General features: G+C 39.9%; 2 protein-coding genes across 2 annotated transcripts; both read right to left on the bottom strand.

The window, feature by feature from the left end:
* Window positions 1-9,072: 9,072 nt before the first annotated feature.
* Window positions 9,073-19,787, bottom strand: LOC101994878 (mas-related G-protein coupled receptor member B4-like). The gene is given in 4 exon segments (XM_026784282.1): window positions 9,073-10,092; window positions 10,094-10,184; window positions 18,990-19,072; window positions 19,764-19,787. Coding segments are annotated over 4 exon segments (1,218 nt in total).
* Window positions 19,788-22,473: 2,686 nt separating this feature from the next.
* LOC101983351 (peptidyl-prolyl cis-trans isomerase A-like) lies at window positions 22,474-22,968 on the bottom strand. Its single transcript, XM_005357847.2, has one exon. The coding sequence runs from the start codon at window positions 22,966-22,968 to the stop codon at window positions 22,474-22,476; it is 495 nt and encodes a 164-aa protein (XP_005357904.1).
* Window positions 22,969-25,839: the final 2,871 nt, after the last annotated feature.

The following is a 25,839-nucleotide window of genomic DNA, read 5'->3' on the forward strand; positions in this document are numbered from 1 at the left end:
TATGCTATGGCTACAAGTCTATGGGGGCCAGGGAGTATAATGGGATAGTTTGAATGGAAATAGTCCCTATAGGCTCATAGATAGTGGTACTGTTAAGAGGGCCACTTGTTGGAGTAGGTGTCATCTTGTTGAAAGAAGTGTGGTACTAGGGTCAGACTTTGAGCTTTCAGAAATTCAAGCCAGGCCCAGTGTTATTCTCTCTTCTTGCTTTCTGATGATCCTGATACAGAACTCTCAACTCCTTCTCCAGCACCATGTCTGTCTGCATGTAGTCATGCTTCCTACCATGATGAACTGAAAGCCATTCACAAGAAAATGTTTTCCTTTATAAGAGTTGCTGTGGTAATGCTGTCTCTTCACAGCAATAGAAGCCCTAACTAAAACAAGGGCTGATTCCTCTGGGCTTAACTCTGGGAGAAGCTACATCTCTTACTCTTAGAAGTCATTAGTGGCCCACAATTCTTTGTCTAGTGGTGGAAGTTTGAAATTTCTCCCTTCTGCATTAGCATGTCTACTGATTTTGCCATTGTTCTGGACTTGTTTATGCAACAGTGATGTGGGACTCCCCTCTGTATGCTGTGAATACCATTGGTTAATAAAGAATCTGCCTTGGCCTGTGATAGGATAAATTAGAACCAGGCAGGGGAAACTAAACTGAATGCTGAAAAAGAGAAGGCAGAGTCAGAGAAAAGCCATGTATCCCTGCTGGGGACAGACACTGAAACTTTACCCAGTAAGCTACAACCTCATGGTGATACACAGGTTAATGGAGATGGTTTAATTTAAGATATGAGTTAGTCAGAAATATGCTTAAACCATTGACCAAACAGTATTGCAAATAATATGGTTTCCATGTGATTATTTTGTGGGTTGAGCAGCCCAGAACAAACAAGTGGCCTCCCACAAAAAATTGGCACACCAACATGATTTGAAACATTTGGAGCTGATACCTGCCACACACTTTGGGTCCAGATGCTTACATGCCCACTCGGGGTCAGTAGGAAACTAGCTGAGATCATGCCCATGGCTCAGCACTTTCCACCTGGGCAGGCAGCAGAATCAGGTCTGCTAGGCATACACAGGCAAGAGAGTATGACAGATTCCCACTGCCATACACAGAGATATTTTCAGGTCAAGCAGTGTGTTGCATGGCAGATTTAGCTTTTATAAAAAGGGTTTATATGCTGCATGGTGCTTTCCAGAGTTGAGGTGGTGAGGTTGTCTCCCAGCGTCAGTCTCAGAGACAGTAAACATGCTTCCTCCATGTTGGACTGGGCAGAACCAAAAAAAAAAAAAAAGAAAGAAAGAAAGAAAGAAAGAAAAAAAACATGTTTCTGGTCAGAAAATAATTATAGATACACAAAAAGGACAGATTCAGACATAAAAGACCTCTAAATGAGACATGGTGTATTTAAAATAATGTACTTAGGCTTGGGAGGGAAAAGAAAAAGAGTAAAAAGACAATAAATGTAATATAAAAGAGTATAGAGAGTCATAGATTAAAGGAGTAAAGATAATAGAGTAAATATTAAACTTGTAGAAAAAGTAATAGAGTAAGAAAAATAAACCAAATAAAGATGGAAAATATACAGAGTGTGGGTAATGTATATTATTGTGTTTTCTTTGAATTTTTTTGACTGTGAAGGAGCTAGATACAGAGAGACATATCATTGTATGGACTGATAAACTAAACCAGTATATATATTTGAAAAGTAGCTTGATTCCAAAATGTGGGTCTAAGGCTTTGTCGCTTTGGAAAAGAGGTTCTGTTTTTTGGTTCCACAGAAGATGAGAACCTGTAGATTAATTCTAGGCTAATGTGGTTTGATGGACCAAGATCCTCCAAAAGGTTGCTGTAAAGACTTACTTTACCCAACAAAAGCGGGAAGCAGTTTGGATACAACTGCTTTATAATTGTTTATAAAAGACAATTGTTTATAAATATTTGTTTAAATTTAAAGGGGGACATGCTATAGAGATTTACATTGGTATGGATCTTGGTTTATTGATACAAATTTCATATCAATCTTGTTATATGGATATTTCTGCTATTGATTAAGGTATTGTGATTGTGTCGTTCATTTAAAAATGTAATGTATAATTAAGAGATGTAGGTTAATAGATAATCATTTATAATAGTCAAGCTTGTAGTCATGTTAGGTTTTCTAGATGTATATAGATATATATTTTAGTTAGATAATCTTCAAACCTTTCAAAGACCTATGGAATATGGCATTTAAAATGTTTTAAGAACTTAGGACTTTTCATGATATGAGACACATCTGCTCCTGGCAGCACCAACTACTTCAAGAGGATGATGGGCATTGAAGAGGCTCCTTATAGAGTTTGTTGGCCATTTGGTTAAGAAACTGTTTTGCCTGTACTGCTTGATGTTATGTAATGTGAGCTGGACATGCAGGATCCACAGAGAGATGGTTGCTGAACTTGCCTAAAGGTGAGATGATCCTTTGGGGTTTCTGCTTCATGAAAGAGTTTGCCAGGCATTCTGCAAAACTCAGAACAAAGTGACTGACAAACTGCTAATATAGGCTGAAATATGTTTGAAATTTCCTGCTTTGTGGAGAAGTCTTCTGGATACTATGGACTTGTAGGCTGAAGATGGATTCTCCAAGGATACAGAAGAACTTTGGGTGACTGTCCAAACAGTGAGATGTCTCTGTCAATTCTAGCGTTTTGGAATTTGCTTACAGTGCACTTGCTATTTACTTGGGTAATATTATATCCTTCTGGAGTCTTTGATGGAGTTGAAGAATAGATAGTTATGATTATAGTTTTCCTTAGTTAGAATAGATAGTTATGATCAAAGATAAAGCAGATATAAAATTGTAACTGTAATTCTTGCTTGATAGCTGTTTTGTTATATGTAATTTTACTATGTTAAAGTTAAAACCTTCCTTTTTATTTAAACAGAAAGGGGAGATGATGTGGGATTCCCCTCTGTATGCTGTGAATACCATTGGTTAATAAAGAATTTGCCTTTGCCTGTGATAGGACAGAGTAGAGCTAGGTGGGGAAAACTAAATTGAATGCTGGGAAAAAGAAGGTGGAGTCAGAGAAAAGCCATGTATCCATGCTAGAGACAGACATCAAAATTTTACCCAGTAAGCCACAGTCTCTTGGTAATACACAGATTAATGGGGGTTAATTTAAGATATGAGTTAGTCAGAAATATGCTTAAGCTATTGGCCAAATAATATTGCAAATAATATGGTTTCTGTGTGATTATTTTGTGAGCTGACAGCTGGGAACAAACAAGCAGCCTAACACATCACAATTGTTTCTAGGAAAGACAGTTTCATAGCAGACTTCTTAATATTATAGTTTTTTTTTGTCCCCTCTTTTGGTGGTTTGAATAGGTATAGCCCTCATAGGCTCATATGTTTGAATGCTTGGCCTATAAAGTGGCAATATTAGAAGGTGTGGCCTTGTTAGAGTAGGTGTAGTCTTGGTGGAGGAAGTGTGTCACTATGGAAGTAGGCTTTGAGATCTTATATGTTCAAGCTATACTTGTGTTGGACACACAGATCACTTCCTGCTGCCTGCAGGTAAAGATGTAGACCTTTCATCTCCTTCCCAGTATCATGTCTCCCTGAATGCCACCCTCCATGCTGATATTAGACTAAAGCTCTGAACTGTAAGCCAGGCTCAATTAAATATTTTTCTTTATAAGAGTTGCCACAGTCATGGTGTCTATTCACAGCAATAGAAACCCTAATGAAGACAGCCCTCTTCCACTATACTCCCCTGAATATCAGAAATGACAGTGCCACAGGATGGCTCCCAGAGACGGAGGCAGGTGTGGTTTGGAATACCCTGCACCTATGTAATGAACTGTGTTTTCTGTAAATGGTAGAGTGTATGAGACAAGCTGTGTTTGCTGTCAATAGAAGAGATAGAGAATGGACCTGCCAAACTTTTTGGAGCTAGAAAACTACACAGTGAGTAAGTCCCAGATGCTGAACATGAAGTTACATGATTTGTATCTATACTTCCATATTTTTAGTTTATTTTGCTATTTTTCAATTCTTTCATTTTGAAATAAGATATATATATATATACATATATATTTTGTTTGTTCATTATTTTACAAGAACTCAGAATTAAAAGACTTTTGATTTTTTTCCTAATTTAAAAGATTTTTTTCATTTTACATACCAGCCACAGTACTTCTTCCCTCCCCTCCTCCTGCTCCCTCTACCTTTTCTCCTCATCCACTCTCAGAAAGGGTAAGGTCTCACACTGGGAGTCAACAAAGTCTGGCATATCAAGTTGAGGCTGCATCTAGGCTGAGCAAGGTATCTCTCCATAGTGAATGGGCTTTAACAAAACCAGTTCATGCACTATGAATAATTCCTGGTCTCTCTGCCAGTGGCTCCCAGACTACCCAAGTCACAGAACTGTCACCCACATTCAGGGGTCTAGTTTGGTCTTATGTAGGTTCCGCAGCTGTCAGTCCAAAATTAGTGAGGTCCCACTAGTTTATGACAGCTGTCTCTGTGGATTTTCCTATCATAATCTTGACATACCTTTCTTCATATAATCCTTACTCCCTTTCTTTGACTGGACTCCAGGATCTCTGCCCAATGCTTAGCCGTGATTCTCTATATCTGCTTCCATCAGGTGCTGGATGAAAGTTCTATGATAACAATTAGAGTAGTTACCAATCTGATTACAAAGGAAGGCCAGTTCAGGTACCTTCTCTGCTATCGCTTGGAGTCTTAGTTAGTATCATCCTTGTGGATTCCCAGGGATTTCCCACAGAATTAAGCAGGGAAAACTAAACTGAATGCTGAGAGAAAGAAGGCAGGAGTTAGTGAGAAGTCATATAGTCCCACTGGAGACAAATGCTGGAACTTTACCTGGCAAGCCACAGCCACATGATAAACAGATTAAGAGAGATGGGTTAAATTAAGATGTAAGAGTTAGCCAATAAGAAGCTAGAGCTAATGGGCCAAGCAGTGATTTAATTAATACAGTTTCTGTGTGGTTATGTCGAGTTTGAGCAGCTGCAAACAAACAAGCGGCCTCCTACAACAGGTAGTCATCAATCTGATTACAGGAGAAGGCCAGTTCAGGCAACTTCTCCACTATTGCTTAGAGTCTTAGCTGGTGTCATCCTTGTGGATTCCTGGGAATTTCCCTAGCACCAATTTTCTTTCTAACCCCATAATGATTCCCTCTATCAATAGATCTCTTTCCTTGGTCTCACTCTCCATCTCTTCCCCAACTTAATCGTCCCTTTCCTTCCTGTTTCTTCATATCCTTCTTCCTTCCTTCCTTCCTTCCTTCCTTCCTTCCTTCCTTCCTTCCTTCCTTCCTTCCTTCCTTCCTTCCTTCCTTCCTCTTCCACCTCCCTCCTTCCCCCTTGTATTTCTAATTTACTCAGGTGATTTTTTTTCTATTTCACTTTCCCTGTGGGCTTTCATGCCTATCTTTCTTAAGGTTCTTCTTGTTATCTAGCTTCTCAGGGGTTGTGAGCTTTTCTCTCAGATGGAGACTTCTGTTTTTTTAAAAAGTTCTTGTATTTTTAATTGTTTAAAAATTTCAAGAATGTGAGACTTTAAAATTTTGACTGTGTTTTATGTGGTAATATTAAAAGTAGAGTGCAGGGACAAAGAATAGAAAAATCAAGGCTTGAAATGAAATGTTTGTTGTCACGTTGAGAAGTCCCAATTGAACACTTTATTAGTTTATCTCATGGACTTGTCTCAGAGGGATTGTCTTAATTGTCATTAAGTAGCATGACTCAGTCTACTTTGGACATTGCCATTCCCTGGTCTTGTGGTCCTGGAATCTATAAAAATGTTATCTAAATAATTGCCTCTCAGAGGCCAAGTAGGGGCCCCTCAATAGTTTCTTAGTTTCTGCTTGAGTTTTTTTCATGACTTCTCTCAATGGTAGGCTTTGAAAAAGTGTACTTTGATATATATTTCTGGCTTTTTCCTGTCAAATTTGTTTTCTGTCTTCTATAGTGTGAGCTTTCCTCCTCTTCCATACATCCCCAACCTTCATTACAGTTTATATAGATGCATAGATCCATTAAATCATGTATCAAGCCCTCAAACCATAAGTCACAATAATCTGTCTTCTCTTGGTATCACATTCTAATTGAAACAGAGTGACTTGTCATAGTCAATTTTAGCAAAAGGAAACAAAATACCCTAAATTTGTGTTGTTACCAGATACCCACTTTGAAAAAAAAAGATATTAGATTAAAACAAAATAGTGGACGAAGTCCTCTTTGCCATTAGTAAAAAGAGTTGTATGTTTATTGGAGAATTAATTTCAGCATTCAGTACATGGGAGACACAGACACACAATAAGAGATAAACAGATTGTGAAATTGTGACAGTCACACATAGCATGTTATTCTTCAACTGTTAAAAGTGAGGAGTTCTTGTCCATGACTACAGTATGGATGGAGTTCTGTTCAATAGTTAGGCCCTAATGTTTGTATAATCTCTTAAAATAGAACTGCTAGCATTTAAAGCATAAGCCTATGAATATTTTTGATACTCTGTCCATATGTATAGACAGACTGCATGATATGATAATGGTTACTAAACCTTTGCTGTAATAGAAAGTGGGAAAACATAAAAAATATGAAGTAACAATTATACAAGGCAAAATAAAGAAAATTTACAACATAAGATCTCTATGTATTAAGAGTGCACTTCATTCAAGAGTTTTTTCTAAAGTGGCTTTTGGAGAAAAGGAATTTTACATTATATACATACACATATATGCATATATATACACATATACATATACATACATACACACAGGTATGTAGGCAGAGTCTGCTTATTCGATTCCCTGCTACCTAGACCCAAAATAGTAATACAGAAGCTATATTAATTTCAACACTGCTTGGCCAGTAGCTTAGGAGTATGTCATAGATAGCTCTTATATCTTAAATTAACCCATTTCTATTATTTTATATTTTACCATGAGGTTTGTGGCTTACTGGCATGGTTCCAGAACATCTATCTCCTTCTGCAGCTACTGCCTGGGCTTACTCTGCTAATCTATTGATCAAAAGCAGCTTCTTTATTAACCAATGGCAATAAAACATATTCATAGCATACAGAGGGGAATTCCACATCATATATATATATATATATATATTCAGTTTCACTCTTAATTTTACATTAAATTAGAAATATGTATAGTAATGACCTCCAACAGTTATGACTGGAGGAAACAGTGGGAACTCACAGAGGCAAGAAAGTATTTTGTATCTTGATTGGGTTTGGAGTCAAGTAGTTACATTTACCCAAGTCGATTTATTGAAATGCACATTTGTTTAATGTATACATAATACTTTTCATTAATTATACTATAAAGTATCAAATACAGCAACATTTAAAATTGAAATATTATTTCACAAGAAATGTTACATCACTCAAGATAATATTTTCTAGGTTCAGCCCTTTATTGACAAATCTCATGATTTCTCTTTGTTTACAGTTGAGTAGTATTCCATTGTATATATGTACCACATTTTCATTAACCACTCATCCAGTGGAAGAAATTTGGCATGTTTTCATTTCCTGGCTTATGTGAATAAGGCATCAGCGGACATTGGTGAACAAATCTCTGTGGATTAGGATGTTTAGTTATTTGGTCATATGCCAATGAGTAGTATATCTGGGTCATATGGTAGACACAGTTTTAGTCTTTTGAAGATTCTCCATCCTGTTTTTCAGAGAAGCTACACCAGTTCACATTCCTTCCAAAAATGAGTGTCGAGTCTACTTTCTCCACAACCTAGACAACATTCGTGTCAGATTTTAAACTGATTTTAAACACGCTGCTTGGCATGACATAAAATATCAAAGTTGCTTTAGTTTGCATTTTTTCTCATTGCTTAGGATGATAAGGACTTTTCAAGATTTTATTAGCAATTTTTATTTATTCTCTTGAGAACTCTCTGCATAGGTCCCATACCAGTTTTCAAATGGTAATTTGTTTTTTTTTGACTCTTGATTATTTAAATTCTTTATATATTCTGAGTACTAACCCTCTCTCTGGTGTATAACAGACAAAGGTTCTCTCCCATTTTGTGGGTTTCCTCTTTATTCTACTGATTGTTTCTTTAGCTGTGAAGAAGGTTTTTTAGGTTTATGAAAACCACTCATCAATTGCTTGCCTCAATTCTTAGCAAATGCAGTCCTGTCCATAAGAACAAATGCTTCACAGTCTCTCTTATTGTAGCACCTAGCTCCAAATTCCAAGATATGCATATACAAAAAGCCAAAAATGCATAAAGAGACCACATGTTGGGGATCTTGGGAGGGAATAGCAGTATAGAGATGATATAAGTGGGAAATGGAGAAATGGGGAGGGAATCTGACTGGGGAGGAGGGTGGAAGGTCAATACAGAAGGAAGAGGAGGGATGGGGACAAATAATAGGAAGGTTGATTTTAGGCCGTAAGGGTTTGTAATATTTTATATTTCCTTGAAATTATACAAAATACAAGATTACATATATATCTGTGCATGTATTTACATGTATACATATAATTTCTTTCCTATGGTAAGTCTTCCATGGTTCCAGAAAATACTATACAAATTGCCAAGGGAAGGAAACAATTAAGTCATACCAAGCTTCAATATTCATGAAAGAAACTGGGATTGTGGGAATTTCAATTAATTTCTCTTAACATTTAGAAAACAACTCGCGGAAAATAGGGACATTTCTATAGAATATAATATTCATTTAATATTTATCAAGTTCAATGACCAAAGAAATCCCGACCTTCCCTGCATTGCTTTGGGTCTTCTTTAGAGGGAAGGCTTTGTTTACAGTGGGAGTTGTCCTGGCCTCAAGAGATTTGGTTACAAAGATTACATCACAAGCAGGTGCAGTGAGCCCACATAAGGCAGTTTTAGGATGCTGTAGTCAGTTTCTGTTTAACAAGCCCCATTTCACCCTATTTCTACAAAATGGCTGTTTTCTCAACCAATTGAAAAAGGTTGTGAAAATGGCCCCTTTAAGTAGAGGCCATATTGATTCTCAAAACAACAGTGTGTGATCAAGGACTCACTCAACTACTACACCAGACTGTTTCCTGTTCTCCAGGATTTCTTGAAGAACCCGTTTCTTCACCTTCTTCCTCAGGAGTGTCCTGCATGGCTCTCTGCAGTAGTACCTTCAGAGTCTGCCTCTGGAACCTGCGGTGCCTAACGGAGCCAACAAGGAAGTAAATGATGGGGTTGGCACAGCTGTTAATGCAGGATAGAAAAGTTGTCATTTCTTTAATATGGCAAGGGAAAACTTTGTGCAACTCCTCAATCCAATCTAAGAGGAACCAATAGATACCAAAGGGCAAACCAAAGAATAAGAAGACCAGCACCGTGAGGGTAATGGTCACACACAACCTGGTCACAGGAATTCTTCGTGAGCCACAGAAGATCCTGAACAACAGGGCCAAGCTGGATCCACAAAGAACCACAGATAATACTATCACAAATGCAGTAGTGATAAAATTATAACTCCTACACAAAGAATGGTTATAATAGCCAATAACTAGCAAGCCACAATCATGCCCTAACAGGAGACTCAACAGTAGAGAGAAGGCCCAGAGCAGGGCACACACAACAGTTGATAAGTGTCTTGGTCGTTGGCAGTGATACCAGATGGGCCACAAAACAGACAGAGAGCGCTCAGCACTGATGGCTGCAATAATACACATACCTGCAAGGTAAGCAAAGATGAATACATTTATGAGATAGATGGGAATATCGAAGAAGATGGCATAGAAATGAAGAAGGATACGTTCCAGAGAATACACAGTCTGAAAGCTGAGGAAGAGGAAGTCAGTCCCAGCCAGGTTGAGGACATAGACAGAGAAGGCATTCCTTTGTATGTGGAAGCTCAGAAGCCACAGCACTATGGCATTTCCTGCCAGCCCAACCATGGCAATGCCAGCTTTAAGACTATGCAGGATAATGGGCATGGAGGCAGTACAGGGTAAGTAAGTTTCATTCATTGTTGTGTTGTCCGTGCTCCAGGCTGGGGTGGTTGGATCCATGCTTGGGAATTTTCCAGTAGTGTTCCTGCAAAGTAAACTGAGATATGAACACATGATACTTTCTGTCAAGACCACCTACCTATGGGGGAGTTTCTGGCACAGGTTCATAAGGAAGGGGAAACAGGCTTGCAGAGATAAAGCAATTTATCAAAACTCCCAAATTCTAGAAACTTCTTTTAAACCCAGTTTGTACTATTCAGTCTATCTGGAGACCAATGCCTCTAGTGATATTGGGGTAGTTGATGGTACCAGTATAGTTGCTAAGCATCTTATGCTGTGTTAGGAAGAGACAGGATTTCAAAACTAACTTTCTTTCTGTTCCCAGGCTGAGGTTCCTTCTCAGGTGTAGGAATATGGAAGATCCTGGCACAAGCCATAGCTGCACCCAGTCTCTGTAAGGGGTTTATTAAATGAGAAAAATGGAATAATGAAATATGAAGATCTGTGTGTGAGCAGTCACACTTCTTATACTAGAAGGGCTAAGCCTTTATTTTATAATATGAAAACTAGAAGACAGAGAAGCCTTGAAGGACATGAGGCACTCTTCTGTTTGTAATTATGTCACCATTATCCTGTTATCTATAGGGTTACAGTGGAAAGTTAAGAACTATGACAAATGAGCAAATGAACCACGGTTTCAAGGGTTGTTGATAATTTGTAGTAAATGTTCTGGTCGTTACTTGTATTTCATGCAAAGGTCTCTGCCATGAAAAGTGTGGACTGTGCTGCAGAAAAAATAGAGAGCACCTCCACTTGGGAATAGTGTCCCAACCCCTGAGAAGAGCTTTGAGGTCTATACATGCACACAAATGCTCTGGAAAAGAGAGCAACATAGCTGGGCAGGAAGGCCACGACCTTGTGGTGATACACAGATTAAGAGAAATGGGTTAAATTAAGATGTAAAAGTTAGCCAATAAGAAGCTAGAGCTAGTGGGTCAAGCACTGATTTAATTAATACAGTTTCTGTGTGATTATTTCAGAGCTAAGTGGTCAGGGATCAACAAGTGGCTCTCTCCTCCTACAATCAACAGCTTAAAATAGGCAGACTGGCACTAGGTAAGCAGCCAGCCCCCCTAAATCGAGTTCGCTGATGATAGTAGCATGGCAGTAGTGGGTGCAATTGCTCACCAATAGGCATTTCGGCTTCATGAAATGGAACCAGGAAGCAAAAAGGGATCATTTCAGCTTCAGCTCTCATTGTGACTGGTTTTGCTAGCCAGTGTTTTTCTAGTCAATGGAAGACAATGATTCTGAGGGAGACATGAACTGTGGGGGCCTGGCTCAGGAGGTTTCAGAGGAGAAGAATGTTAATATGTGTCCTAGAAATTATTCTTGGTGTATTTTGGCAAAGAATATGGCTAATTTATGCCCTTGTCTAAAAATGTGCCTGAGTCTAAATTGAAGAGTTTTTGATTAATTGCATTGACAGAGGAACTTTCAAAACAGCCTTGTATCAACTCTGTCCTGTGGTTATTAGAATTCAGTCTTATGAAGAGCTAGAATGAAAAGAAGCAAGCTGAGTAAGAAAACCCACAAAATGTATAATTTGAGGAGAAAAGGGCACCAGGAAGTGGAATGGAGCTAAGTCCTGTGTTCAAGAATGCAAACAAATTAAAGACTGATAATAAAAAAAATAACGGGAGTGCTAACCTCAGCTAAGTTTCCAACTTGTAAAAAGGAATTAAAGAACCACTTAGATCCAAACATGGTGGTATGTTCCCTTCATCTCTGCATTCGAGAGACAGAGGTAGGTACTTCAAGTTCAGCTTGGTCTACAGATTGAGATTATAGATAGCCAAGATTAGACAGTGAAAAAAACTATAAAAGTCAGAAAACTAGTGAAGTTATAATTGAATGAGGGGGTCATGTTATAGCCTAGCAAGCAGTAGAACTTGGCAGCTCTGGCCTTGTGGTTCCAGCTTTAGCGTCAACGATAGAAGAAAGGTTATAGAATCTCCCTTTGCAGAATCAGAAAGTATCTGAGTCCAGGCGTGGGTCATGGATGTTGCTGAATGGAGGCCAAGAGAGACCATTGTGTGAAGTTGTTAATGTGAAGCCTGGATTGCTTTGGAGACCCCAAGATATTGGAGATGCCAGAGTTGTAAGAAACCCACCAAGAAATCTGCTAATGGGGAGTTGAATTAGCCCAAGAAAAAGAAGCATGTTGTAGTCCACAAAGCTGAACAGAACTGGAGACCTGAAGAGTGTTTTGACATTGAACATGGAGATGAAACTTTTAGAGTTTTCCCAGCTTGTTTTCCACCTTGATTTGGCCCAGTTTTTCCTCACTATGCTCCTTTTCTTCCGTTTTGGAATGGTAATGCCTATCATGTACCGTTTTATGTTGGAAGTATGAAATCTCCACTTTCATTTTGATTTTACAGGAGTTTTAGTTAAAAGATTTTTATGAATCTTAGAAGAGACTTTGCACTTTAGAACAAGTTTGAGACTGTTATAGGCTATGGGGACTTCTGAAGTTGTGCTAAATGCACTTTGCATTATGATAAAGATAATTTGTTGAAGATTTTTTCTTTTTTACATTACATAATTTTAGAATCTTTGTAAAAAATCAGGTGTTTATAGGTGTGTGGATTGTTATCGGTGTCTTCAATCTGATTCCATTGATCTATGTGCCAGTTTTTATGCCAATATAAAACTCTTTTTATTACTATCAATCTAGTGTAGGGCTTGATGCCTCTGGAAGTTCCCTTATTGTACAGGATTGTTTTTGATACACTAGTTTTTTTCCCCATATGAACTTGGGTATTGTTCTTTCAAGGTCTGTGAAGAATTGTGTTGGGACTTTGATGGTGATTGCATTGAATCTCTAGATTGCTTTTAGTAAGATTGCCATTTTTGCTATGTTAATCCCTCTTATCCAAGAGCATGGGAGATCTTTCCATTTTCTGATATCTTCCTCAATTTCTTTCACAAGGAATCCATAAATATGACAGCAGCTAAGACTCTAAGCAATAGTGGAGAGGATGCCTGAACCGGCCTTCTTCTGTAATCAAATTGATGACTACCTTAATTGTCATCATAGAACCTTCATCAATAACTTATGGAAGCAGATTTAGAGATCCACAGCTAAGCTCTGGGCCAAGCTCCCAGAGTCCAGCTGAAGAGAGGGAGGAGTGAAAATATGAGCAAAGGGTCAAGACCATGATGGGGAAACCCATGGAAACAACTGATTAAAGCTAGTGAGAGCTCACTGACTCTGGACTGACAGCTGGGGATCCTGACTAGGACCAAACTAGGCCCTCTGAATGTGGGTGACAGTTGTATGGCTAGGGCAGTTTGTGGGGCCAATGATAGTGGGATCAGAATTTATTCCCAATGCATAAACTGACTTTTTTGAGCCCATTCCTTATGGAGGGATACCTTACTCAGTCTAGATACAGGGGTGAGGGTCATAGCCCTGCCTCGGTGTGATGTGACAGACTTTGTTGACTCCCCAAGGGAGGCTTTACCCTCTCTTGGGGAGTGAATGGTAGGTGGAGTGGGGACCCATCCCTCCCCACACATAAATGAAAACTGACCCTTCATGCATGAGTGTAGGGGAGCTGGCTCCACCCCTTGCCTGAGGGGGGTGGCCTGATGACCTGGGCTGACCAGCTGAACTACCACCCAGGCCCACAGCTGGACCTGGGATTGTCCTACCCTATATCTGCCCCACCTAGGACCTGTTGCAGTCAACTTTGTTGACTCCCCATAGGAAGTCTTTATTCTTTCTGAGGAGTGGATAGGGGTGGGGCGGAGGGAAGGGTGGAGCGGGAGGAGGGGAGTGGGAATGAGGATAGCTATGTAAAAAGAGAAAAGATTATACTAAAAAATTCTTAATAAAAAAGAGAAAGAAAAACATCCAAATTTAAATTTTAAAGGGTAAAAATTCACTTTATATCTTTTATTTAAAAACCATATAGCCTAGAAATGTCTCAGTGCATCAGATGGTGATGATGGAATGTATTTATATCCTCATCCTCAGAGTGTGTGTGACCTTGACATTGTTTAATCATGAATGAGTGCACACATGCAAATCTTTACAGCATGGAATGATGAATCACATGTAAATTAAAAGGGGAATTGTAACAAAAGTTATTGACCAGCACTGCAAAGTGATAAAGAAATTCTCAATAATCCTAACTTTTTTGTCAACAGCCCTGAGTTGACTAATTATTTTTAATGACTCATGCGTGGACAAATCATTGATGTTGCTCATGGGCAGGACATTGTTGTAAAGACCCTACTCAGCTTAGTTAAGTAGCGGGACACACTTAGGTGCACAGCCTAGAGATGAATGTGGTTCTGAGATGATTGCTACGCAGGGGAAGGAGCCAGAAGGAAGGGAAGGTCAAGTCTAAGTACTGTTGCAGAATGGGAACGGAAAATGGATATGTCTAATACAGGACTGCTAAGTGGAGTGCAGAGATGAGAAAGAAACCTAATATAACATGAGCCATCTCCATAGTCTCTTCTAGAAGATGGTAGAAGATGGAGAGCTTCCTCTGATGACAAGAGGTGTCTGTGCAGACTGAAGAGCAGCTGGGAAGGTACAGCAATTGAAATACAAATAGGGATGGATAGGCAGTTGGAGCTAGACTCTATTTAGTAGGATAGGACAAGCTCATATGTGGACTGAATGAATTCATTCTTTATAAATTTAACTATACTGTCATGTTGAATCCCCCTACAGTATGTGATGCAAGAATGGATGGTTTTTTTTCCCAGTTTTTGGAGGATTAAATTGTAGCATAAAAGGATAAAAGATTATGCCTTTCTCTCACAGTGTGAATCCCAATCCAGAAAAACTGCATCAGTAATAGATACCCCCCCAACTCTGTGTGTGTGCGTGTGTGTGCATGCACATGTGTGTGTACATGCATTTGTAGATGCTTCAGGCAGATGTCAAGGCTTTCTTCAATACATCACTAACTTACTTTTTGAGACAGGGTTTCTGAATAAACATGGAGATCAAAGACTCAACAGCAGACCAATAAACTCCAGGGATCGTCTGGTTTCTACATCCCTAGTACTGGAATGATGGGCATGACTTGCCAGGTCTGGATTATTCTGGAGGCTAGAATTCAGGGTCTCATATTGTACCACAGTTGCTGTATAAACTAGTCCATCTACTAGGAAAGGATTACCTCCTTGACAAACATGTATCCACCACAACACTCTGTGTTTATAGAAGTGAATAATGGAAAAACACAGGAGACTTGCCCACACCATAAACAACATAGCAGTCACAAGTGTGGTTGATAAAAGCCCTAGCTAGAAAACTTGTGAAACAGCAAGAGAGAATTCAAATGGGGCTGAGAGTGGAGGTGGTGGTGGTTGGCATGCTTTCCTTGAACACCATTTGTTGTGATGTCCCTTGAAGAAAAGCAGGGTTAAATGTACCAAAAGCAGTTCCCGATATCACATTGCTATCATATCCTTGAGTTTTTCTCTCGGCATCTCTTCTGATATTATTTCTCTCTGTTCTCTGCTTCACTTTCCCCTACTTTTGAGAAGATGCCAAAAAAATCTCCCTATGATTCCACGCTTGAGAGACTTTCAAGACCTTTATAGACTGCCAGAGAGACCAAGTCCATTAACGTCTCTATTAATGAATTATATGAGTTTTTAATTAAAAGGGATCCCAGTTTGCATTCTGTCTGGATCAGATGGCAAAGCATTAACCAAAACTGGAGATTCAGAGATGAGGAGAGAAATACACCAAGGATGTGTAAGGATTTTAAAGGAACAACCCCTAGCTCCTCTGTGAGTCTTCCCTGATCTGACACGTTGATGTTGCCAAGAGTCTATGATCACAGCCTGCTGCTGCCCCTTTAGGGCTGTAGAATTCTAATGCTGTGTGTGTGTGTGTGTGTGTGTGTGTGTGTGTGTGTGTGTGTGTGTGACGAGGTGCAGCTGCCAAGCCACCGGTAGCAACTTTCTTGGTAAGACATTCTTCTACAGTTCTGTATTTGAGAAGTCACTCTATTGCTACAGCAGATACAAAACGTATTTCCCTGCATAAATTTCAGTCAAATCTTATTTTTGATCAAAATGGGTGAGTCCTCCCTCAAAAGCAGTACTAGAAGAATGAAATACACACAAGAGAAACTTCACTCTGGTGGAGAAGAGGGGAGAAATGACCTGATGACAGTTAAATCTAGAAACCTCACAGTGGATGAAGACTTTCAAGTGAAGAATATTTTCCTTCCATCTTTGTCTTTGCTCCCTGACATCTCACAGAAGTGCCTTATCTGACCCCTAAGAGCAGTCCTTTTCTCTAAGTTGTTTTTTTTTTTTTTTTTTTTTTTTTTGTATTTGAGGCCATTGGTGACATTTCAAGGACACAAGAGAGCAAAAGACAAGATGTTTGAGAATTGCATTTTCTACCCTACTCCTGGTCTACTGTGTGCTGACAATATCTATGCTTCTCCAGGCATTAGTTATCCCTTCTTTCTGCTGACTTATAACTATGACCTCTCTTTCCCCCTCTCTCATCCCCTCTCTCCTGGGAAAGAAAATGTGCACATAATATTTCTCCTCAAAGAAATAACAGACGTGGAGATGAATGATTTGGGGCAAAATAAGGAAAGTCTGTTTAAGCCAGGTCATCTCTCTGCTTTAAAATGAAGCTTCTATCTCAAACCTTCCTAGGAGGAATCCCTGAACCCTACAATGTTGCATTTTGTGGTATCAACATAGGCATATGGATACAGAGAAAACTCCAAGACAGTAATTCTCTGAACATTCTTGGGATATATTCTTACCTTTCTCCCATTTTCAGGGCTAGAGGTGGAGAGCTGAGCAAGGCTGAAGAAGACCCCTTCCTGGATTGGTTCTAGACTCTGCTTCCTTCTTCTGGAATTGGGATTTCCCGTAAAGAGCTGAATAAACGTTTCTGACCCAGGTGAGGCTTTTTAAAGTGTTGAGAAGATCTTGTGATTTGCAGTATGTCTACTGGGAACAAGTCACACACTAGAAACCTTTGAGTAGAGATGCTCACTAAGATGTTTCTTGGCATCTGCCCCATTTCCACTCTCATATCAGCCTCTCCCATCCCATCCTTTTAGGTCTACCTGTGTCCAAATAATTACTCTTCCCTCATTTATGGACCAACTCCCATCACAGGTTGCAACATCAAGTAGTATCAGCTTGGGTTGTGTGAGTGCATAACTGAATCATCATCATATCATGTCTTACATATCAGCCTCTACCATCCCATCCTAAATGGTCAACCTACTTGGAATAACTGTTCTCTCCATTAAGAGCCAATCCCCACACAGCTAGCAACATCAAAGCATGTCAGCTTGGGGTTTGTGACTGTATAACTGAAGCTTGAGCAGACCATGTAGCCTTGTAGGGCTCTCACAGTGATGATGTGTCACTGTTGGTCCTTCTTCTACGGCAGTGCTACACGCAGGGTGATTTTCATTCTAATGGTATTCAAGCTGACAGTCCTGAGTTTTCTGCAGCTGTCCTAAGTTCCACCTTTACACATCTTCACAATTTTATTACTAGTGAAGAACCAGCTGCCTCTGTCTTAATCTTCAAGGTCAACGTATATAGTAAAGACAAACTAGGTTCCACCCTGTTTATGATTAACCATCTGCTTCTCAAGGATTGGGTTATATCTCACCTGTAATAAGTACAAATGTTTCTGTACTGACTGTTCCAGGAATGGTAATGTCTTTGTTTCAAAAAGTTGTTTACATTGGAGCAATGGACTGAGCTCCCAAGGTCCAAATGAGAAACAAAAGGAGAGAGAACATGAGCATGGAAGCCAAGACCGCGAGGGGTGCACCCACCCACTGAAATGGTGGGGCTGATCTATTGGGAGCTCACCAAGGCCAGCTGGACTGTGACTGAAAAAACATAAGATAAAACCATACTCTCTGAATATGGCGGACAATGAGGGCTGCTGAGAAGCCAAGGACAATGGCACTGGGTTTTGATCCTACTTAATGTTCTAGTTTGTGGGGGCCTAGCCTGTTTGGATGCTCACCTTCCTAGACCTGGATGGAGGGGGGAGGACCCTGACTGCTCTTCGGACTGGAGAGGGAGTGGGAGGGGAGTTGGGTGTGGGGAGTGGGGGGAGGGAGAGGGGAAAGGGAGTCAGGGAGGAGGAGAAAATTTTTAATAAAAAAATTAAATAAAGTTGTTTATAGCTATCTTGCAACACTACCTCTGTTTCAAAATGTCACATGAACACCTGCGATTACCTTGTTATGACTACTTGTTATGATTACCTTGATTCAATCACATGTTATGTTCTGATCCTGTAACACTGCCTGTTCCCCCTATTTGGAAATTCCATATACCTAAGCTCTGTAAAATCCTTGTCCTCCTGACATCCAATGCTGAATTCTCAAACACCATCATAGGGGGCAGCAGGCCATGATGATTTAGATCAGTAGTTTTTCTCCTCCAATCTTTGGGATTAACACTAGCACCTCTGGACAGAAATGTAGTTTTTATTTCATCAGTGTAAAAAAGTGTGTTGGTCTACTCGCCTCATGAAATGCATATTTCAGAATGTGTAACAGTTCGTATAACCTGCTTCTTAAAATTTGTTAATCTTTATGTGCTTAGGGCCTAAAACATATGATTTTCAAGTTGTTTCTTCTATGATTGATCTTGACAGTCTTCAAATCACAGGCACCTTGGGTTCCTTTCCAGTGTTTTAAAAATATGATTTCATTTGGAAGACAAGAGGGATGAGAACCTTGGAGGCCAAGGAAAAATGCTGTGCTTTGGATGTGCCTTAACTGCATCTACCAAGTAGTGGACACTTGTTCAGCCAGGACTATGGCTTTGAGAGGACTTGTGGGGTCTTCCAGGGGTGAATACTAAAGGCTGGCCCTTTGGGAACTTGGTCCTGGGTTCACCTGTGACCCCTAGTGGTCTTCGAGAGTTGTTATAGCTGGCCTTACCTGGGTCTCATTGCTTCCTGTCTGGAGACAGGATCTTTCCTCTGCACATGCTCCAACATCCAGCCTTGGCCCTGTCCAGAACCCTGCAACACAAGAGATGTTCAAAATGATGCAGTCTCGGTGGGGTCTACAGTATAGGTAATTTTGTTTCACTAACATCAAATACCATTTCTGTTAATCTATTACATCAACATGGGGGTTCATATTACTACAGCGCAGGTAGAGGCTGTACCAATACATTCTCTATTGCTTTTTCAACTTTGTTTTACTCTATGCGTAATTTAGATTAAAATGTTACAGAACAACTGAAAAGTCAGTGTGTGTGACTGAATACCTACATGTATGTCACCATCACTATGAATAAAGTTATTTGAGTGGTAGAGGAGGTGGCTTACTAGATCCATACCACAAAGAAAATATAAGCATTCCACCCACTACAATTAAGCAAAATTTAAAATTTTGTCATATTTACTTCGAATAGTCCTATGGAAAAGATAAATAAAATTTAGAAACAGATATAGTGTCTCACTTGCTATAGGAATTCCTACCACAAGTACCCTTTAAGTTACCCACCCACTTGGATGTGGTCTCTTATAGTATTTATGCCAGCGTAAAGCATGCATCCGGCCTCTTTTCCAGCTGCAGGATTTGGTTGCTGCTCCCTGTTCCAGCAGAGAATTGTTATCTGTGAGTGTATTCCTAAATAAATAACATTCTATTGTAATCAATTCTGAGCTAGTGTGGGATTTATTTTAAGCATCCATCTTCACTCACTTGCATTTCTTCTTCCATGGCCATCTCCAGAATTTCTAAACTTGATAGGAATTATTCTCTTCCACATGCAACGGGATGCTAAAAGAAAATTTCCTTATGAATATTGAGATAGTGTAGAGCTGATTTCTTCTACTGATGAGAAACTTGGCTAGAATGTGAAAAAATATGCACCGTAAACTAGTTCAATGATGTATAAATGATAACCACGTGTAAATGACACACAGAATTAAAATCTGAGATATCTCATAACATGTTACCTTAGTTCATTCTCTACATCACATGTATAACTTATTTATTTATTTATTTATTTATTTATTTATTTATTTATTTATTTATTTATTATGTATACAATGTTCTGTCTGTATGCCTGCAGGCCAGAAGAGAGCACCAGATCCCACCACAGATGGCCGTGAGCTACCCTGTGGTTGCTGGGAATTGAACTCAGGACCCCCGGAAGAGCAGGCAATGCTCTTAACCACTGAGCCATCTCTCAGCCCACATGTATAACATTTTTTAGTTAATTTTTATCTAAAGAATAAGTTTTTTTAACTTATGTGAAGTTGAAAGCTCATCCATGTTTAAATTCTTCTGTATACTTAAACACAAAGACAGAAATCAAGATATTCCAGTGTTAGGATTCCCCTGAGACTCTGTATCCTACTTCAGAGATTGTAGCTCATCGATGTCTACTGGTGGTCCCTTCACAATAGCTAGGAAATAGAAAAAATCTAGATATCAGCCAATTGATGAATAATTGATGAAAATATTCATTTACATATGGACTATTATTCATCTATAATGAAACATGAAAAAAATCAGGTAAATGGATGGAATTGGAAATAATCCTTCTGAAGGAGATAACCCCAACACAGACTGTCAAATGTCACATTTTCTGTTTCTTTGCATATAGATAATACATTCGATTCTTCTGATATGTGTATTTAAATCAGAGTATCCACATAAGTCAGGAATCAGGTAAGGGGCTGTGCAGGGAATGAGGCAGGAAAATTCAAGAGCAGGTATTATGAATGGGGCAGAAAGTTTAAAAGAGATAAAGAATGGGAGGTCAGGATAGAGATGGGGAACTGGAAAGGGTACCTAATACCAAACACTTTTGAAAACAGCGTATGGAAACCCACTACGGTAATCATATCCATATATATATACATACATTTGTAAGTGGAGTTACTCTCTCTACAATGGAGGAGACAATGTCTCCCCAGACAATATAGGTTAAGGCTGTCAAATACACTGCCCAGTGCTAGTTATAGATTACCCCTTTTTAAGTTGTTGGTCAGTGGGAATCTATAGGCTCCCCATCCCCAAACCTTGATTTCTCTTGATTGCTCTCTAGAACTTGATGCTAAGATCCTAAGACCCTATTGATGAAGACCCCACATACTTGAGTCACAGAGCATGGAGAACTCAGGCTGGTTTATTCTTGCTTAGAGTTTGAAGGGCTCCCACAATGGTGGCGGAGACATGGCAGCAGGAGTTTGAAGCTGGCTGGTCACATTGAACTGGCAGTTTGGAAGCAGAAAGTGAACAAGAAGAGAGACACCCCCAGAAGTGACTCACGGCTGCCAGCAAGGCTCCACCAGCTGTAAGTGCTACAACCTTCCCATCTGCCACTCCAAATGGGACCAAGTGTTCTAATGGAGAGCCTGCGGGAGACTTCACATTTGAGTCAGGAATGTAAATTCTCATCAACAGACTTCCCAGCTTGTCTTGGCTGTGGCTCAAGTTCCTCCTCCAGTTCTGGAGCAAAGAGAATACAATGTAATGAAGGACTAGAGTCACTGCATTGTCTGCTCTTGCTCCGGCACCCATAATTGTTCCACACAGATGGGCAAGAGAACGTTGACACGCATAAGAGGGACCCATCAGCCCTGCCTGCTGCTCTCAGCCAGCTCCATTGCACAGACCCTAGTGGATCTCAGTCTGGGCCAGCATCAGTGAACCTAGATGTAGAGAAGCTCCCCTTGATCAGATTGCCACGCCTCCATTTGAAATCAAGTTAACCTTTTTATAGTAGACAAAGGCAGAAAGCAAGTCATTACTCACCGAGAAAATGCAGACATCTAGAGTTCTCATACGGATGCTACATGTCCTCTACCCTCATTTCTACCTTAAAATCAGTTTTGAGCCTGACATCTGCATCTCATTATTTACCGCGTTAATGCAGAAATGTATGTAAAGTCATTTAAAAAAATTTAAAACCACTTTCATTAAATGGTATTTTGGGAACTGTACTTATAATTGCAAAATATTATTTTGTATTTTCATTATGCTTACATTTCTTTATTATAACCATAATAAAAATTTCTAAACATGCAAAAAGAAGAAACTGCCGCATCCCATCAGAACAGTTTGATGGATGAACATCTCTCAGAAAAGTATCCCTTCTCACTTGGAGTATGGAGGTGGAGTTGACATCAGTCCTTTTCCAAGCTTTGGTTCCTCAGGTTCCAGGAAATTATATGACAGAATTTTAAGTTTTCAGTTTTTTTTCTTACTTAGTTTTTATTCATAATCATAAACTTAACTCTGCAATCCAGCTAGACTTGAAGGGGAATGAGGAAAATATGGAACCCAAAGAACTTCAGTGAGAGCAGAGATTACAGGATACTGAGAGCAAATGGGGCTGGGATGCTCTCCTGAGCTACAGAAGGAATGGTCTGGTGGGTAAGAAGCCCGCAAGTCAAAAGAATTAGAGTTGTCCACAGTCGGAAATGGTGATCTTCTTGCTGGTCTTGCCATTCCTGGACCCAAAACGCTCCATGGCTTCCACAGTGTTCATGCCTTCTTTCACCTTCCCAAAGACCACATGTTTGCCATCCAGCCACTCAGTCTTGGTGGTGCAGATAAAAAACTGGGAACCATTTGTGTGTGGTCCAGCATTTGCCATGGTCAAGATGCCAGGACCTGTATGCTTCAGGATGAAGTTCTCATCCTCAAATTTTTCTCCGTAGATGGATCTGCCGCCAGTGCCATTATGGCGTGTGAAGTCACCACCCTGGCACATGAATCCTGGAATAATCCTGTGAAAGGAAGAACCCTTATATCCAAATCCTTTCTCTCCAGTGCTCAGAGCACGAAAGTTTTCTGCTGTCTTTGGAACTTTGTCTGCAAACAGCTCGAAGGAGACGCGGCCCAAGGGCTCGCCATCGGCCGTGAAGTGGAAGAACACGGTGGGATTGACCATGGCTGCAGCAAGCGGTGAGAGGGGACAGCGATGTCTGCAAAGCCAAGTTTTCAGTTTTTTTCCAGAGACCTCACACTTGTCTTTTGTTTGTTGCCATAAAGCATGATATTTGTCTTCTAGTACCTGCTTAAATTTTTGTTCTGGCTTCTTTTGAAGATGGACTCTTACCTAGAAGGAAAAACCAAATAAATAATTCCCTTCCCTAAGTGACCTTTGGTCAGACTGTATTGTTACAGAAACAGAAAATTATATTGAACACCTTGGAAGAACAGAAGTCTAAGGAAGGTGCAAACAGTGGAGCCCAGCTTATAGGGTTTCTGAGAGGAGCAAGGACTCTTTCAGGAACTGGGCTAGGGACAATTCTTGCAGTATTCTCTTTAAGAATCTGGCATCATTCTTTCCTTGCCCTTTGAGATTTAATGAGGCTGAATTGCAAGACAATGAACAAATTTGTTTGATGAAGAAAAAAATGTGTTAAGCAAGCCTAAATTATTGGAAAGGATCACGTGGATAACGTAGAAGCGGTAACTATTAGAGAGATTAGGATCATTAAGCAGAAACCTGGGGCTCAACATTGGGAAAATAAGAAAGTGTTGGGTATCTGTACAGAGATGCTGTTAACAACTGTGAGCCAAGGAGTTGAGATTTCATCTCAAACCGGCATCAGAACTTCCCTGTTCTTGTTTTGAAGTTATGAAAGACAAAGCATATAAGAGGACATTAAAGACAGCTGAGATCAGGCACTGTGTGGTAGGGTTGGACCCTGAGAGTATTTCCAGGAAGGCCACTGTGTGGAGTTGTGAAGGTGATGTTTAAGTTGCTATGGAAATTCAAGGAGAGTAGAGTTGCAAAGACAATTGGATATCAATGAAGAAGGGCTTTAGGCACAGAATAGAGCTGGTTGAGGAAGCCATGTGTGTTCCCAGCAGCAGGTTTGGAAGAATGGGGCTCCCCAAGCTTTTGAGGGGCATAAGTGACTATAAACTTCAGATGCTGTACTTGGAACTGAGGGACACAGTATTTACACTGCAAAATTGTAGTTGTGCTTTGATCTTATCAGTTCTGGAGTTCATAACTAGGAACTGCTAGGCTGTGAATTGTGTCATGCCTGTTAATTCCTGGTTTGAGAATGGAACACTGAATGTTTCTTTTCAGATCATCACGAGCCTGTGTATTTGAGAAGTGCATGGGTTTGCATTAGAACAAATTTGTTTGGATTTTAAATTGACAAGAGGTGCAGTCATAGATATTTTAAAGGCGACCTGGCTCATAGATTTTTTTAAAGGGATTCTTGGCTATGATGAGTATGGTTGGATTCATTCAAGAATCCTCCAACAGGTAATATTTAAAGCCTTGAGGTGAACTCTAAGCTAAATTGGAGACCCAGGGATATTGAAGAGGACAGGAATGTGGAATGTCTGTAGAGAAAAGATGTAGGGAATTAATGGAATCAGCCACAGGGAGAAGCCATGTGGTTACAAGAGCCAAGCCCTAGAGGCAGTAATGTCTGAGCTAATTGGAGCTAATGTTATGATAGCAGGGGACGTGGGTGCCAGAAACAGGTCTACATATTTCAGTGTTTTTATTCTGTGGTTTAGTTTTGCTTTAGTCAGATATTTTCTTGTTTTCCCCTTAAAGAGTGGTGGTGCTTTCTCTACCACAGTATATCAGAGGGAATTTTGTTGTATTATTGTTCATGGAGGTTCACAGACATTGATCTCAAAGAAGACCTTGAATTTGGACTTTTGAACAACTTTGGCACCATTAATACTTTGGGAACTCCTAAAATGGGATGCATGGATTGTTCATTATGAAATGTGCCTGACACTTTGGGGTCTAAGGCAGTGTCTTAGTTAGGGTTAGGCTGTGAAAAGCCATCATGACCATGGAAACTCTTATTAAGAAAACCTCTAATTGGGTTGGCTATCTTAGAGTTTCCGAGGTTCATTCATTATCATCATGGAGGGGAGAATGGTGGCGTCTGGGCAGGCACAGTGCTGGAGCTGAGGGTCCTACATCTTGCAGGCAACAGGAAGTAGACTGAGAACCTAGATGGTATCTTGAGCATAGGAAACATCAAAGCATGCCCACAGTGATACTCTTCCTTCAATAAGGCCATACTCATGCCATCAAAGTCACACCTTCTGATAGTGCCATTCCCTATGAGATTATGGGGGCCAATAAAATTCAAACTACCATATTCCATTCCCTGGCTCCCACATGGTTGTAACAATATCATAGTGTCCAAATTCAAAAGTCCCCATAGTCTAGTATAGTCTCAACAATGTTTTAATGTCCAAAGTTCAGTGTCTTCTAAAGTTCATGCAATCTCTTAACTGTAATCCCCTGTAAAAATCAAAATTAAAAAGCAGGTCACATAATTCCAACATATAATGGCACAGGATATATCACTATTTCAAAATGCAGGGAAGAGAGCATAGTGAGGAAATACTAGACCAAAACATGACTGAAAAACAGCTGGGTAAACTTCAAACTTTGCATCTCCATGTCTGATGTCAAAATGCCCTTCAAATTTCCAGTTTTATTCAGCTTTGTTGGCTGAAACACACTTCTTTCTCTTGGTCTGGTTCTACCTCCTATTAGCAGCTCTCTTTGGCAGGTATTCCACAACTTTGGTATCTCCACCATTTTGGGGTCTCCAAGAAAATTTAGGCTTCAACTTCATAGCTTCACAAGGTGGTCTCTCTAGGCCCCTCTATTCAGGGACACTCCTCACACATGCCTAGCCTCAGTGGCTCTCCTTAGGCATGGAGGCAAATTTTATAACCTGTTTCATCTATTCTTAACTCTAAAGCCAGAGCCACATGCCTGAAGCTGCCAAGTTTTGCTGCTTGCTGGGGTTGGAACATG

The sequence above is a fragment of the Microtus ochrogaster genome, chromosome 22, assembly GCF_000317375.1.
Source record: "Microtus ochrogaster isolate Prairie Vole_2 chromosome 22, MicOch1.0, whole genome shotgun sequence".
Taxonomy (NCBI): domain Eukaryota; kingdom Metazoa; phylum Chordata; class Mammalia; order Rodentia; family Cricetidae; genus Microtus; species Microtus ochrogaster.

Coding starts and splice junctions, on each gene's coding strand:
- LOC101983351 (XM_005357847.2), bottom strand. CDS start 22,968: ATGGTCAATCCCACCGTGTTCTTCCACTTCACGGCCGATGGCGAGCCC.